The sequence below is a fragment of the Poromitra crassiceps genome (genome assembly GCF_964638095.1).
Source record: "Poromitra crassiceps genome assembly, chromosome: 14".
In the NCBI taxonomy this organism is placed as follows: Eukaryota; Metazoa; Chordata; class Actinopteri; order Beryciformes; family Melamphaidae; genus Poromitra; species Poromitra crassiceps.
Genome location: NC_139633.1, coordinates 6,851,428 through 6,866,538, shown reverse-complemented (window position 1 = coordinate 6,866,538; position 15,111 = coordinate 6,851,428). Strand labels below are relative to the sequence as shown.

Here is a 15,111-nt window from a genome sequence, read left to right as displayed (position 1 = left end):
GGGGTCCAGGGACTACCAGGCTTCATTGAAGGAGTTCCCAGCAAATTAACGAATTGTTCAGTTCACCACTTGGTTACAAAAATACAAATTAGACAATGGAGGAGGAGGACAACTATTTTGATTCACTGTTATTTTTCTAACATTACCTACAATAGAAATATATAGTAATGGCATTCTGGTCAAAATCATATCTAATCTAAGTAAAAAAAATATATATATATATACTCAGATTTGGGTCCAAAGCAAAATCTGTCATCAAATGGGTGGTTCACATGTAGGCTAAATTAGGGGCCCTTGATAGGAAAAGGGTTGAGAATCACAGATCTAGAATGCCACTCGACAACCAGTGAATAGAGGTTTTCTGATTAAAACCCCCATTGTTGATCCAGAATGTGGCACATTGTCACTATAAATCGACAGCAGCACAGTTATATAAGGTAACTGGGTTGGTTAGCCCGAGGTCATCATCTCTATTCCATTGTAAGGGAATGTAGAAAACACCAGCTGCTTTTGTGAAACTCCGTCCTTCTTATAGATGACAATTAAGTAGAACGAACGTTATTTTTCATGAACATTAGCTAAACAAAGATGTTGCCATCAACACATGTCTGTATGAGTGATTATTAATATGCGGATTGTAATATATATCGATATTTAATGTGTTATGTGGCTGGCTATATTAAAATATATCAATATTGAATTTAATTATGTGGTGGATCTGATTGGCTTCAGCAATGTTTCAGCCAATCAGAGCTGAGGATCAAAGCTATCTGCTTTGTAATTAGCCCGAATATATTTTTTATTTCTTTTTGGAAAGCATTGCGCCAGCCTGTTGATTGGCTGTGGTCCCTCACAGTGAGAGCGATCAGCAGGATCTCTCCACTTGGCAAAGAGCAACTTGTTGCTGGAATTGTGATTTGGGACTTTCCATCTGCGCATTTATTGCCTGTTGAGCCATTTTCACAAATATTCTGGTGGGCTGCCAGATGTGTTGCGGCCGGCCGGCGGTGCTCTCAGTACCTGGTGCTCTCAGTACCTGCTGCTCTCAACACCTGCCACTCTGTATGGACAGAGCATCACACCACACTGCAGGCCCAAACTTTGCATTTTAGAACTATTAGATTAGATTGTAGAACTATTCAAGACCTTTGACTTGACACCTTCTCCATTATGCTTTGAGTCAGTTCAGTTCATACATCTGATTCACCATGCAGTACCAGTACTTACTGCTTTACATTTTCACTGTCTAGAATTTGTTCGGCTGTTATAATTCAGCCGTTTTTTCGACCCCAAAATCTCCCGACATTTTATTGAGGGAAGTGCTGCTTGGTGCATTGAAAGGTGAACCCTAACTCTTTGGAAAAGGTCTCCAGTCAGGTTTTGCAGGGTTTGCCGCTGAGCAAGGCAGCCACATTACACCGTCAGATTCCAGCATGCAGCTCATCGTGCGTCTGTCAGGAGGTCAGGGCAGCCTGTAGGAAACCCGGGTGTCGTCCACTTCTAATAGTGTCCACTGACCTGCCTGGAATTCTCCGGTGAAATGTAAGAGTGGTCAGTCGGGTACCAAGGCCCTGAGCTCAGCTGTCTCCCAGGACCCCCCCATAGCACCCCACCACCCACCCACCCACCTTGACCAGAACCCCTGACCCTGAATAGGATATTACTTACAATCTTCGTGTTAGATTCTGAGGCTTCTTGCCACCGCCTGAAGGCTATGGTTACACACACCAAGGTTGTGTGAGAGTGAACATGTGGTAGCGTCACAAATCCCCTTGCAGCAGCTACGTCTGTCTCCATGATGGGCGACCATTGTAAAACATAACTCCAAATGTGTATCAAACAGCTAGAAACAGCTGAGTCAGCTTGTTGTGGTGTGGCTGCAGATCCATTCACTAACGTTTTCATTAGGGATGCGTACCGGGCAGGCACCGGCATTATTTGGTACCGGTTCCTGATTGGTCGGTACCAGGCGTATTGATAAGGTCCTGGACGTTCGCTGCTGCTATCGGTATTTTTTTTTTTTTTTTTTTTAACCGTTCCCTAACGATGACGAAGCGGCACCAGGCGTTTGATGTTGCATGTTCACACTCCTGTCGCTACGCGTGCGGCAGGTTCAAAAGATTTAAACGATCAGTAGTAGATTTTGAAGAAAACTAAGTTTTATGATAGGAGGCATCGCATTGCTGAATCGCACAACAGAGTCTGATAAAGCCAGCGACTGCCCCGGCTGTGATGATTCACAGAGAAATCTCCGCCTCGCGTTGCACAAACGTCACGGTGTTTTGCTGAACCAGACCTATTTTCTCACAGAATACTATGTGGACTTTGCCAACTCTGAAATACAGAACAACAAACGAGAAGCGACGGTGTTCACTTGATCTGTAACGTTACGTTAGCTTGCGGCTACATCCTGAGCCATCCGTTCAGCAGATAAAGTTGGTCCACAAACTCCACGTAACGTAACTCCTTCGCACTGGTTTGTTTCATAATTCTTTGAAAACGGGTTTGATTTATCCAGAGTCAGACTCGATGAAGAAAATGTTTTGTAAATGAAAATATGCCCCAGTAAAGACATGTATTGCAGGTAACTTTGGTGAGTTTACCGTCAGTGACATGCACAATGCATTCTGGGTGTTGTAGTATGATTCCCCTTGAGAGTGACATAGAGAAAACTACAGCCGTTGTCTCTGGTTGACTCAAAGGGCTCCAATTTAAAAACATATTGAATATTTCTACTACATTGGTGGCCTAGGTTTAATAAATCATCATATTCACAGCAGGGAAAGTGATAACAAATTAACTGGAATCTTTTTGCATCTTTTCATGTCATGTCTTCTTTTTTTTGCACGAAATTATGGAGACGAGTAGAGTAGTATCAATAAGAGTATCGATAAGAAGCAGTACCGATACCAGAACCGGTATATCGATATAATCCAAACGATACCATCCCTAGTTTTCAGTCAAAGTGATTTGTTTCCAAACGTAGGTTACCGTGACACAGTCAACTGTCTTGTCTTTAGCCCTAGTCTCTATTCCAAAACACTCTGATTTGTAGCTTGAGAAGAGTCTGCTCAATTAACCTGAACAAACTGTTAGCTAGCTAACTAGCCAGAAAACACACTGATGTTAATGTAAACATGCTAGCTGCTAATAGATATGTTAGCTAGTGTGCTGCTAATCATATGTGTTAATATACCTCCAATATGTACACTAGAGAGATAGTGTGTGTGTGTGTGTGTGTGTGTGTGTGTGTGTGTGTGTGTGTGTGTGTGTGTGTGTGTGTGTGTGTGTGTGTGTGAGACGTGTAAGCCCTCTGCATGATGTGAGGGTGAAAATGGGACAATGATCTAGAAGTGAGGAGGAGGAAGTGGGATAGAGCCGTGTGTCAGTTCCTCCTGCAGGCTCAGTGAAGCTGTCTGGACCACAGGCCGCTCAGCTGTAGTGAGGCAGCAGGACAGAGTTCCATGAGACTCGGATCCTCTCTCCTCCAGATCATCACTCACAACAGCCATGTGACTTGCCTGCTGACTCAGCTCAATCAGTCAGCACAAAATACTTCCAAACTGTAACCTGATCCAGGCAGAAACCTGCTTGTAATATGCACTATGCAGGAGTGTGTTTTGGCTGATTTCAAGTGAGCTTGTGAGGCTGTATGTTTTGACTGAGCCCCAAATGAATTTACACGGTTGAACTTTGATTTCCCATCGATCCATGCGATCACCTGGCATCCCATAATAATCCCTCACTTCCTGTTGACATCTTGCATATTAGACAGATGAGTCGTCGCACATTAAATTCAGAAAACAAGTTGATTCATGCTCCAGACTCGGGTTCAAGGCGTTTGGTTGGCTGGAAGAAGGGCTGCTCAATTTTTTTTTTTTTTTTTTTTTTTGCATCATTAAAGTTCAAATCTGAGAGACGTATCCGGAGGCAAAGAGGGATGACGTGCAAACAAAGCTCCCAGGCTGTGGCTGTAGATCAGTGTGACTGTGGAGCAGTGCTACTGTGAAGTAGGCATGGGTCGATTTCCGGTTTTACCGGTTCGGTTCGGTGTACGAGCCCAAACCGGTTTGATCACGTGCGAACCGAAAAAACCTTAAAAAAAAAAAAATCTTTTTTTTGCCCGTCCATTCTGATTGCACTATTGTTCGTATTAGCCTCTTCTCAAGTTGCACTAGTATGCAAAAGTCTTATTTTGTTTATTATGTTGATGTTTGAAGAAAAGTTAAGCTGAATAGTTATGAGAAATAAATACAGGGTGTGTTTGTTACACAGGTGTCCTGCTTCTTTTTATTCAGTATCATTGCTGGTTGACAATACCAGCTTAGAGGTGTATTATCGCTATCAGGTTGACTGAAGTTGCACTACAGACAGTTATGGGCCACACTCGGGAGCCCTGCTTAAATTTTTTTTTTTTTTTTTATATTACAAAAAAAATCGGTATACCGGTTCGATCCGGTTTAGACGGCAATATCGAACCGGTTTTAAAAATTTCAAACCGACCCAGCCCTACTGTGAAGCAGGCTGTAGATCAGTGTGACTGACTGTGGAGCAGGCTGTGGCTGTAGATCAGTGTGACTGTGAAGCAGGCTGTGGCTGGAGATCAGTGTGACTGTGGAGCAGGCTGTGGCTGGAGATCAGTGTGACTGTGGAGCAGGCTGTGGCTGTAGATCAGTGTGACTGTGAAGTAGGGCTGCCCTCGACCAAAGATTATCCTGGTCGACCAGAAATCGACCACAGCTCCGACCAATCGATTGGTCGAAATGGGGTAAAAAAAGAAAAAGAAATTTGCAGTGTTTTTATTGTTTTTTTGTTTTTTTCAGTTTACGGTACTTTTGTTCTTATTTTTTGCAGTGTACTGACTACTGAGTGCACTATACGTGATGGCTGATCATTATAAATAAAAGCTATTTGCAGCATTGTAATGTTAGCGGAATGGACAGACTGATCAGCGTGCCGTGCAACACCTGGCCATATTCAGTTAATGCTATGATGGGTGTGCAACTGTGTTGCAACTTTCTTCTGTGGCACGTTCGTTCCGGATCGCTTTTCTTGTTATGAAATTGAATTTCTCCTATTAATTAATAACACCAGCGATTGTCCGACTAATGTGAATCTGGTTGACCAAGAGCACATCGACCAATCGATCAGGAGAGGGCGGCCCTACTGTGAAGCATGCTGTGGCTGTAGATCAGTGCGACTGTGAAGCAGGCTGTGTGGCTGTAGAAACCGCACAGACTTCCGCACTAAGTTAATAACCCCCCTACTCCTCTCCTCTCCTCTCCTCTGCAGTGGTGGATCTCCTGTACTGGCGTGATGTGAAGACCACGGGCGTGGTGTTTGGCGCCGCCCTGCTGCTGCTGCTCTCCCTGACGGTGTGCAGCATCGTCAGCGTGTGCTCCTACGTGGGCCTGGCTCTCCTCTCAGTCACCATCTGCTTCAGGATATACAAGGGCATCCTGCAGGCCATCCAGAAGTCAGATGAGGGACACCCATTCAAGTGAGTCCAGAGGAACATGTGGAAAAACCACCTCACCACATTTGACTGGTCATTTTTGAGTCACTTTGATGATCTTTGGGCCATTAAACCTCAAACATACACCTTATTATAATATTGAAAGTACACAGGAAAAAAATAAGCATTCCTTCGTTCTTGAAAATAAGTATGTTGTGCACCTCCCTCACCTGCCACCATTTTGGTTTTCTGCTAGTCATCCAGTGACACTAGAGGAAACTTTTACCACGTTGATTCACTGATTAAATGTTTTCATCATAAAAACTTCACAGACCATTGAACAGGGAAAAACGGGGTTCCCACGGTCATGAAATTTCATGGTCTTGTTTTCCAGGCCTGGAAAAGTCGTGGAATTAGAAAAATCCTTTAAAGTTTTGGAAAAGTCATGTAATGTTGTTGCCTGTAATGAATTTGTTAGTGATCTTCCTGTAGATAACTTCCATGTAATGTTCAGTGTTTCCCACAGGATTTTGAGTTGTGGTGGTGGGTGGACTGCAGGACCCCCCATCTCTGAGCTCTGCTGCTTGTGTCCAGAGATTTAAAAAATGTATCAATGAATGGGAAACACTGATGTTACATAACAGGACATTTATTCTGTAGCTGCTGATATAACGTAGCTATATGTGTCGATTTTAGTGCTTCTTGTATTTTATATTAATACTTTAGTGAAAAATTCCTGTTTTATTGCAATAGCTTCCATGTAAATGTGATGCAATGACTCTAAAGCATCCATTATAAAGAGCTGTGTCCTATTTGTTCAGTGAAGTTATAATTTCTGGTATTGATTCAGAGTCACCGCCTCACATTACATGGAAATTCTATTATGGATCCTCATGGAAAAGTTGTAATGTATGGGAAGTTCAACAACAACACTCTGTTTAGTACAATAAAGTACAACAAATCAAATGTGTGTAATGGATGAAAATTAAAAAATGAATAGTACCCTAATTATTTAAGCAATAATTCGGGATGTCAATCACAAGACGGTTGACTTCTTTCTTTCAATTACAAAAATTCAAAATGCTGGTTTAGCTTATAGAAACTATTTTCTAATCATTTTGGTCAGTTGTGATGGGAAAATCCCAAACATCTCGACTTGTCGCAGACAGCATGGGTGTGAAAATACAAAATCCCCATTGATTTTAAATGGAACACTTCAGACATTGAACTGACACAGTTGTGCAGAGAAATCAGTTCTCCCTCCTGTTGGACAAAACCTTGTGAGCAGTTTTCCCTGCCAGCCAACATGCTGACTCACAGCAGCACATTATAGCTAAATTAGCTGGACTTCAGATTATCTGAGGAAAGTGAACTCAGAGGATCAGTCATATCACAAGCAGCTTTTCCAGATCTGATCTGGTTTGCCTTGGAGGTTTAGACCAAACGGATTTCCAGCTGTGTTTTAGGGTTTGCGTCGTGAGAAGATAAATGTCATGATCAAAAACACAAGCACACCTAATAAACATCTCCACAAAGATGAGGTTTATAAAGCGTAACTTTGGTAATAACCCATAATGTGCTTTACTTTCATGTGAGAAGGCGGTGTGCACGAGCAGGCGTAGGACTTGTGCAGATATCTTATTTTAGTGGTTTTAATAGGATAAGCATTTGGTAAGAGCATCATGAGTTTGATTTCCGTCATTGGTTTCAACTTTAATAAATTCAATCATTCCATACAAAAAATAAAAATGGAATTTAAATTCAGTCGTCTGCTGGAACAAATCTCATCACTTTCAATCTATTGCTTGAATTACCGTATACATGACTCACCTGCAAGGGTTGCGCGGCCGAGTGTCATCAAATCAGCAGACACGCCCCCCTCCCGTGTGGCAAGTTTTCACCTGGTCATGCACATCCCAAATGTTATAACTACCCGGGCGCCGCTGGCCGGACAAAGTGGTGTTTTAAAAAATAAGTCACTTCCCGGAGGAGAAAACTGCACGGACTATAAAAGCACCAAGCGTTTTCTCGTCAGGATTCCGTGTGTCTCGTTCTCATGTGACAGTCCATACGTCTTGCAGACACACACAAGATCTCAAGTCAAGACTTTAGAAACCTTTTCAAGTCATCAAAGTACAAGTCAGAGTCAAATCACTCAAAGTCCCCGCCACTAACTCTAAACCCCCATGTAGTGCTGGAGTCTGGTCTTCAGACTACTTATCTGGTCTTCCATGTAATTAACTGTGATCTGCTCCAAACCTGTTATCCCCCCCACTTCAGGCAGTACCTGGACCAGGAGGTGGCTCTGTCTGAGGACATGGTCCACAAGTACAGCGATGTCTTCCTGGCTAAAGTCAACAAGACCATGGGTGAATTAAGGCGCCTGTTCCTGGTCGAGGATCTGGTCGACTCCATTAAGGTGAGGACGGCTTTATGAGAGGATGGCGTAACGGAGTCATCTCTGTCATCCTGATTAGTGATCGGATGATACGCTTATCTTGTGGGCTTCAGGATTAAATCAAACCAGGATAAGATGTGATAAATCAAAGTTCAACAACAACAAAGTCCTACGGTGTATAATTGTGTTTATTTCGGAGCCACAAATCTTTCCAGCGATGCCATTGGCTGCTAGAATTTAAACAACAATTTAAAAATGTCATTGCAAAGTGACAATAATATAATTTGGATGGAGAGCTTGTGACACTGCGATGGTCTCATTAGTGATTACTACAGCAGAATAACATGGAGCTGATATCACCATGAATGTTGCTAAGGCTGGATTCACACAGGATCCAGCCTTCTTTACACGACTAAAACATCTTTCTTCGAAAACGTTTTGAGGAATATAACATTACAAAATTTGAAATGGAGTGAAAGAGTTGAAATGAGTGCCTCCTGAGCAGATTCATTTTAACGTTTTCATTTATTTTCATGATTCATTCTTACATTCCCCCTGTAGTATCTCCACGTACCCCTAGGGGCATGCCAGTTTGGAAACGGCTGCATTAAGTGAATTAGTGAGTCTACGCGTTACATAATGTGTCGGGACTGAAAAGGCTTCCCAGCTGCTGTCCATGTACAGTCAGTGGAGGAGGGACCAGCCGCCTTTCAGAGCGCTGCAGCTGTCCAAAGCCTGTCATCACCTACCACCCACCCACCCCCCCTGTCCAACCCCCCCTCCTCCCTCTGTCCTGACCTGGAGACAGTTTAGCCAAGATAGGAGTCTCACTGGTGGAGGAGAAATTCCCTCAGAGGGAAGTAAAGTTAGATGTGTTTTTTTTCACCCGTTCATGAGGAATTTCAAACCATAATTCTCTCAGGAGTTCAGAAGTCAACCCGCAAATACGCCCGCTTGGTGCATGTATGTGTGATTTGCGATTGGCTTCTTCTGATGCCCGACACTCCTCAGTCACGAATATCAACGAGCACAGCAGATGAACCTGTCGCTGAAGCGCAGGAGGCGGCCGTGTTGAGGATGTTTTCTCTGAATATACAATTTATTTTTTATTTAATTTAGTATTATGACACAGTAAAGGTTAAATCAAAACAGATTTTGGAAACTTTTTTTGAAGTGCTATCAACAAGGTATTGAGTTCCCAGTTCCACAGAAGGATTCAGGCTAACAGCTGTACACAGCAGCTGGCATCAACTGGGTTTTGCTTAGAGACCAGATAAGACCAAACTCTGATTGAGACTGTTTACATGCCTTTTGATTGAGTGTGAGTATGGTCTTAATCAGGTTAGTATAGTTCATGTGCAGGACATAAACACAGCCAGTGTGTCCTCTTACTTTGTTGAGATGTATTTTATTTAGCAGCTGGCCTGCTGTGTAGACCGCTTTAAACTGGTGTTATGCTTACGCCAAATCGCCTGCGCCGAGGGGTCGCCGCAGCTGGCCGTAATAATAATAAAATGTCCCCCCAACCGACATGATTGCAGGTTCTTGTTAAACGACACGATAACGTCATATTAAATGGACACGAGTGTACCACAAGCCACCTAGTGTTTTGGACGTGTACCGCAGCCAACGCGCCGAGTTACGTTGGAGTATGCACAAGTCTCGCCGCTAGTCGGCGGCAAGTCTCCAAGTCGAGGCTGCGCAGAACCCTGTCAGCGCCTTGAGTCTCAGAAGACTATTCCCGTCTGTGTTGATGCTTTGATCGACCGTCCCACATAACTGCTTTAATCCATCCTATCATTTTTAGATAGTCTTTAACTGCTCCATTTATATAGAGGTTTAGTTTATATATAAAGACGTTTAGTTTATATATAAAGAGGTGAGATGAAACATGATCCAGATAACGAGCAGAAACTGAAGCAGTGAACCTGAGACAGGACTTGAAATGAAAACCATTTTAACAACACTTTCTATACGTGTGTGTGTATGTGTGTGTGTTCTCCAGAAGTCTGAAGCTTATGTGCTACAGCTGCAGTCACACATACTAACTCTCCCTCTCTCTCTCTCTCTCTCTCTCTCTCCCCCTCTCTCTAGTTTGCTGTGTTAATGTGGATCTTGACGTACGTCGGTGCCTTGTTCAACGGACTCACTCTTCTCATTCTGTGTAAGAATCCCATGTAAACGATGTCACCTAAAGCAAAACGTACACCCCTGCATAAATCGGACAAATATCAACTTATATATTTGGTTATGTTGTTTGAGTGGGCACTGAAAAACTGACAGTTTTTGGCATGAAAATGGTAATATGTAGAGATATTGCACTTTTAAAAGGCATTCAGTCCAGTCATGTGATTCACAGGGGATTTTAGAATTTCCTAGTACTGGCTGAGAGAAGCACAATCCATTGATTTTTTCCCCCCAAACCCGTCCCAAGTATGAGTGCAAGATTGCTTAACATCCTTTCTTTTTGTCAGTCACAAGTGGTTCATAGGAACCTGTGTTTACAACAGTGTTTTGTGAAGTGATGAAATGAGTCCATGTCCACTAAATATAGTATGATACAGAAATCTGTATCTCAAAAACTACAAGGGGAGTGTAGCCACGTCTTTGACAGTTTCCACAGCAAACGTTTCCACCTCTTAACGGAAAACAATTCTGTGGCTTTTCCTTCACATATTAAATAGAGTCGTTAAGTCATTAATGTGTTCACACTGTAATCCTCAGTCAGTCCCTGTAGACTCAGACATGATCCAGCTTTTAAATGGAGTATTGATCTCTTAAGTGCAGTTTTCTTTTTCATTGCTGAAGTGGAAACTATTTGTAAAGCTCGTTTCATAGAAGTGTAGCTTTCCATTGCAAAGAATAACAGCTAACGAAGCAGGATGATTAAAATATGGGCTTGTAATATAATAATACCATCTGGTCACATCATCTCACCTTCTCTTCTTCCTCCTCAGGTGTGGTTGGAGTGTTCAGCTGCCCCATCATCTATGAGAAACACCAGGTAATGCAGTGCTTCCTCTGTGGGGTGTCAAGGTCTTTCTGGTGGCCTGGGATCTCCGTCCGCTGTCTCGAGCAACGAATCCAATAGTTGTCATCTATTAAATGAATCGCAAACTATTTTGATAATCGGTTTGAGTATGATTTTATTAATATTATTATTGGTGTGTGTTTTTTTTTTTTTTTTTTTTTTTTTAGAAAAAAGTTACAATTATCTGATTACAGCTTCTTAACACATTCACTGCCAGCCGTTTTTTCAATACTGTAGGTAGCTTCTGCCAAGGTTTTTTTTTGAGGATTCTGGCTCATCTTTCAAGAGCCGAGGATTCTTTTCTGCTAAGATTTTGTGAACACAAAATATCTCAAAAGAACTAATAGAATGTGTGCTTTCTCTGTCTAAAAGAGTTAGTTTGTAGAGTTAGTAGTTATGTAGACATTAGCAGTTGAATACAGCATGGTTTCAGCGTCTGAAAATTTAAGCTGAGATAAATGGCTTTTTGTGAAATTCGATAGAACAGTCACTTAACCATTTATTTTTGGCGTAAGACGTCAGACATCCAAACAATAGTTTTGAACAGTAATTTCCTCCATAGCAGCAGGAAACCCCCCTCTCCTTCAAACTCCTCCCTCCGTGTGTGTTCTCCTCCCTCCGGGGCTGCAGCGGTACAAGCGAGGCTCTGCCTGTCTGTGCTGCCTGGCTGCTGGCGGCTGCTCTTTGGGCGAGTCTGCATGGGGCTCGTTCGTTTCGGTTGTGAGCTCAGCTGGAATGAAGCTGCGTGCGATTGTGGGCTTTCTGCCGGTGTTTCAAAGTGTGTTGCACCCATAATCTATTATGCAAATTTACAATCCCCCACCGCCAGCTCCCAGCGCGATAATGCGCGAAAGCGAAAGCGTTTTCGCCAATCCATTTTACAGTATGAGAATGGTTTCCTCGCGCGTTCCCCTGCAGTTTTGGCTCGGCTTTTTCTAGTCTGGAGAGCACTGTCGCTACTTAGTGGGTCGGTGGAATGGGTTGTACACGTTCGGTGGCTCCCATATTTATATAGGAGATGTAAAAGGGTTAGATCAACGTCCCACCGTCAAAATCTTTTTTTTTTTTTTTTGGACGAGTTGACTCGCCATTGGCAGTCAACCGTTGGTTTCTGCTTGACGAGTTGACTCGCCAATGGCAGTGAACGTGTTAAATGTGAATATTTTGCGGTTTCTTTACACCCCTATGACAGTAAACTGAATATCTTTGGCTTGTGGACAAAAGAAGACATTTGAGGATGTCATCTTGGGCTTTGGGAAACACTGATGAGATTTTCACAATTTTCTGACATTTTATAGACCAAACAACTAATCGATTAATCGAGAAAATAATCAACGGATGAATCATCAATGAAGATAATCCTTAGTTGTGGCCCTAGCCGCCCTACTAGTGTCGCCCCTCCTCTCTTTCCTCTGTCTTTCTCTGTATTGTCTTGCTAACTGAAGCAGAGCCTCTTCTGTCTGATGTGGTGACTGACTGACTGTTGGTCCAGACTAGGGATGTTCATCAATTATCGAAAATCGATAATCGATCGTTAAGGATTGGAATCGATCCTGTGGCATTTGGATCGATTTTTTAATTATTAAAAAAAAAAAAAAAAAAAAAATTTTTTTTTTTTTTGGGACTAGGTTTGGGTGGAATTCGTTCCTCCTCGCCCCACTCCATTGCACAGCCGACTAACGTGAGGTGGAGCTTCATATAGTCTCTAGTTTTCTGGCTGGGCACGGGCCTTTGTGCCAACAAAACTGTTTTAAACATGAGAAATTCACACCGGCATGCGCCGGGGACAGCAGTGTTGGAGAGGAGACACATTGAAATAAAGAGTTCATTGAGGAGAACACGTTGTCTTTCGTATTTTCTGCCATAGGCATTCATTTTGTTAAAAAAAAAAAAAAAAAATTTTTGAAAATATTGAAAATTTTCTAAGTATTAATAAAATCGATAATCGATAATTGATCGTTAATTCTCACCGATTATCGATTTTGGAAAATTTTCAAAATGAACATCCCTAGTCCAGACTGACCACTGTTCTAATGTGTTGAATGACTGTTGTCTCTGTAGGTCCAGATTGACCACTTGGGCCTGGTCTGTCTGACTGACGTGTTGACTGACTGTCTTTTGTGTCTGTTGTCTCTGTAGGTCCAGATCGACCACTACGTGGGCCTGGTCAACAACCAGATCAAAGATGTTGTTGGAAAGTAAGTGGCTGACTGGAACTGGATGACTGTATTGTTACAACAGACTGTACCAGTCGACTTCCTCTGGGGTTTTATAGAGAGCCAAAGTCAACGTCGCTTCCTGCTTCACCATGCATACCAAGAGATTTTCATCCGCCATTTATTTTCCCATAGACATTTTGTAAAATGGTTATAAAAATAGTTCTACTTGGTGAAACCAAACGATTCAGATATATTTGGAGAACATTTCACTCAGCCCAAAACATAAAACAAAATGTTTTAAAAAGAATCTTTTCAACAAAGTTTTCTATGGTCTCTCCTGTTTCTAAATATAGCTGAATCGTTTGATTTCACCAAGTAAAACTATTTTTATATGCATTTTACAAAATGTCTAAGCTTTCCAAATGCGATCGGACCGAGTGGATCAAAATCTGATTTCGTGGGGTTTGTGCGACGCTCAAAACAACGTATCCACCATTTTTCAGTAGCGACTGGGTAGGCTACGGCGGAGCCCATGACGTAAGCACGTTCTGCAAGTTCTGCACTGCAGGTTTAAGAACCCAGTCAGAACCTTCTGGATAAGTTAATGTGTGTTCACTCCTCAACCAAACTATTCAGGTATCACCTTTGCTTCACTATGATTTGATTGAAAGCATTTATTGACATCAGATTTAAAAACACAAGTACATATCATATACAAGCATTTAAAAGGAGAATATCAAAAGGATAAAAACATAAAAAGCCAGAGGGCTTATTTCCATTGTGGTCCCTCTATCTATATACGGTAAGCTATAGATAGCTTATCTTATCTGAATAGTTTGATTTGTGCATCACATTGTGGGTGGGTGCAGCTATGTCCCTGTCTGAAGCTACAAGGTGTTGAACAGATAAAGCCTGTCGTTTAGAACTGCTCTGGTTTTATCTTTCATAATGTTACGTAATTTTAACAAGTTAACCACTAACCAGCAAGTGCTAATTATGTCGCATCCATGCAAAATAAACTCATGGCACACAACCACAACTTCTTTCCAACTGCCATCGGCCTCACCAATAAGGCCCGAAAGCCCCTCCCACCAGAGACTCACTGTCTCCCCCCCTGCCCCAGCTGAATCACCCCCCCCCTCCCCTCCCTTCACACAGCAGACTGTGACTCTCGTAACTAGGGCCTTTTTTTTAAATAATTCTTTTAAATTCAAATGAAATGAAACTTCGTTTTAAACTTAATACTAGCTTTAAACTGTAGTTTTAACTTATAACTTAATATCAGTTTCTCGTTTTTTAATGCCGATCTAACTCTGACTGCTAATGTCGTGTAGATTTTGTGCAGACACAGGTTGCTTTAATGTATATTGATTTTAATGTACATACACACACACTTAAGCACATTGTGTATATACGATCTTTTGCACTAGCAATATTGAGTCTTTTTTGTGTTGACTTGATCACTGTATGGCATGCAGGCACCAAGACAAATTCCTCATATGTAACTTGCATATTGTGGCAATAAAGTGATTCTGATTCTGATGACATCAGCCGTCAGCTAACGTGAGCTGTTCTGCCTTTAGAGCATTGATGCTTTGAAGTCACAGACAGACACTGGACTTAAAGCATGAGGAGGTGCTTTGACTGTGGCCATATTGTTCACAAGCTTCCTCTTCTCACAGCTGTTCTAACGATGTACAGAAGAGAAACGTACTAGAGCCCCAGAGAGGCAGCGCTGTGTGCTGCCCAGTACGTTAAGCTTCACTTAACATTAGATTTAATGTGTTAAACCAACATTTGTATCAAAAGGAATTAACGGTCAATCATAACGTTAATCAAAATGCTACTAATCACCACCGAGCTGCAAATCATTTCATCGGAGTTACGCTGCCCAGTTGAGCAACTGAGATGACCGGCTGGACCCTGGTGCCTCAATCTCCAGACTTCCATACAGGCATAATTTTGATAAACTGACCTCATACTTGTTGACTGTATAAATACACTACTATAGGGGGCTACAACTAGCAGCTACGTAAAAAGTTCAGAGGGGGGGGGGACTCCTCACTCC

General features: G+C 42.2%; 1 protein-coding gene across 1 annotated transcript in view; it reads left to right on the top strand.

Annotated features, from left to right (window-relative positions):
- The window catches only part of rtn4b (reticulon 4b), a 35,125-nt gene that overhangs the window by 18,642 nt on the left and 1,372 nt on the right, over positions 1-15,111 (top strand). Inside the window, exons 2-6 of the mRNA XM_083651142.1 lie at positions 5,293-5,500; positions 7,736-7,874; positions 9,948-10,017; positions 10,811-10,857; positions 13,024-13,082. Of these exons, the coding sequence (XP_083507268.1) occupies positions 5,293-5,500; positions 7,736-7,874; positions 9,948-10,017; positions 10,811-10,857; positions 13,024-13,082 (523 nt within the window). The remainder of the gene's footprint in view (positions 1-5,292; positions 5,501-7,735; positions 7,875-9,947; positions 10,018-10,810; positions 10,858-13,023; positions 13,083-15,111) is intronic.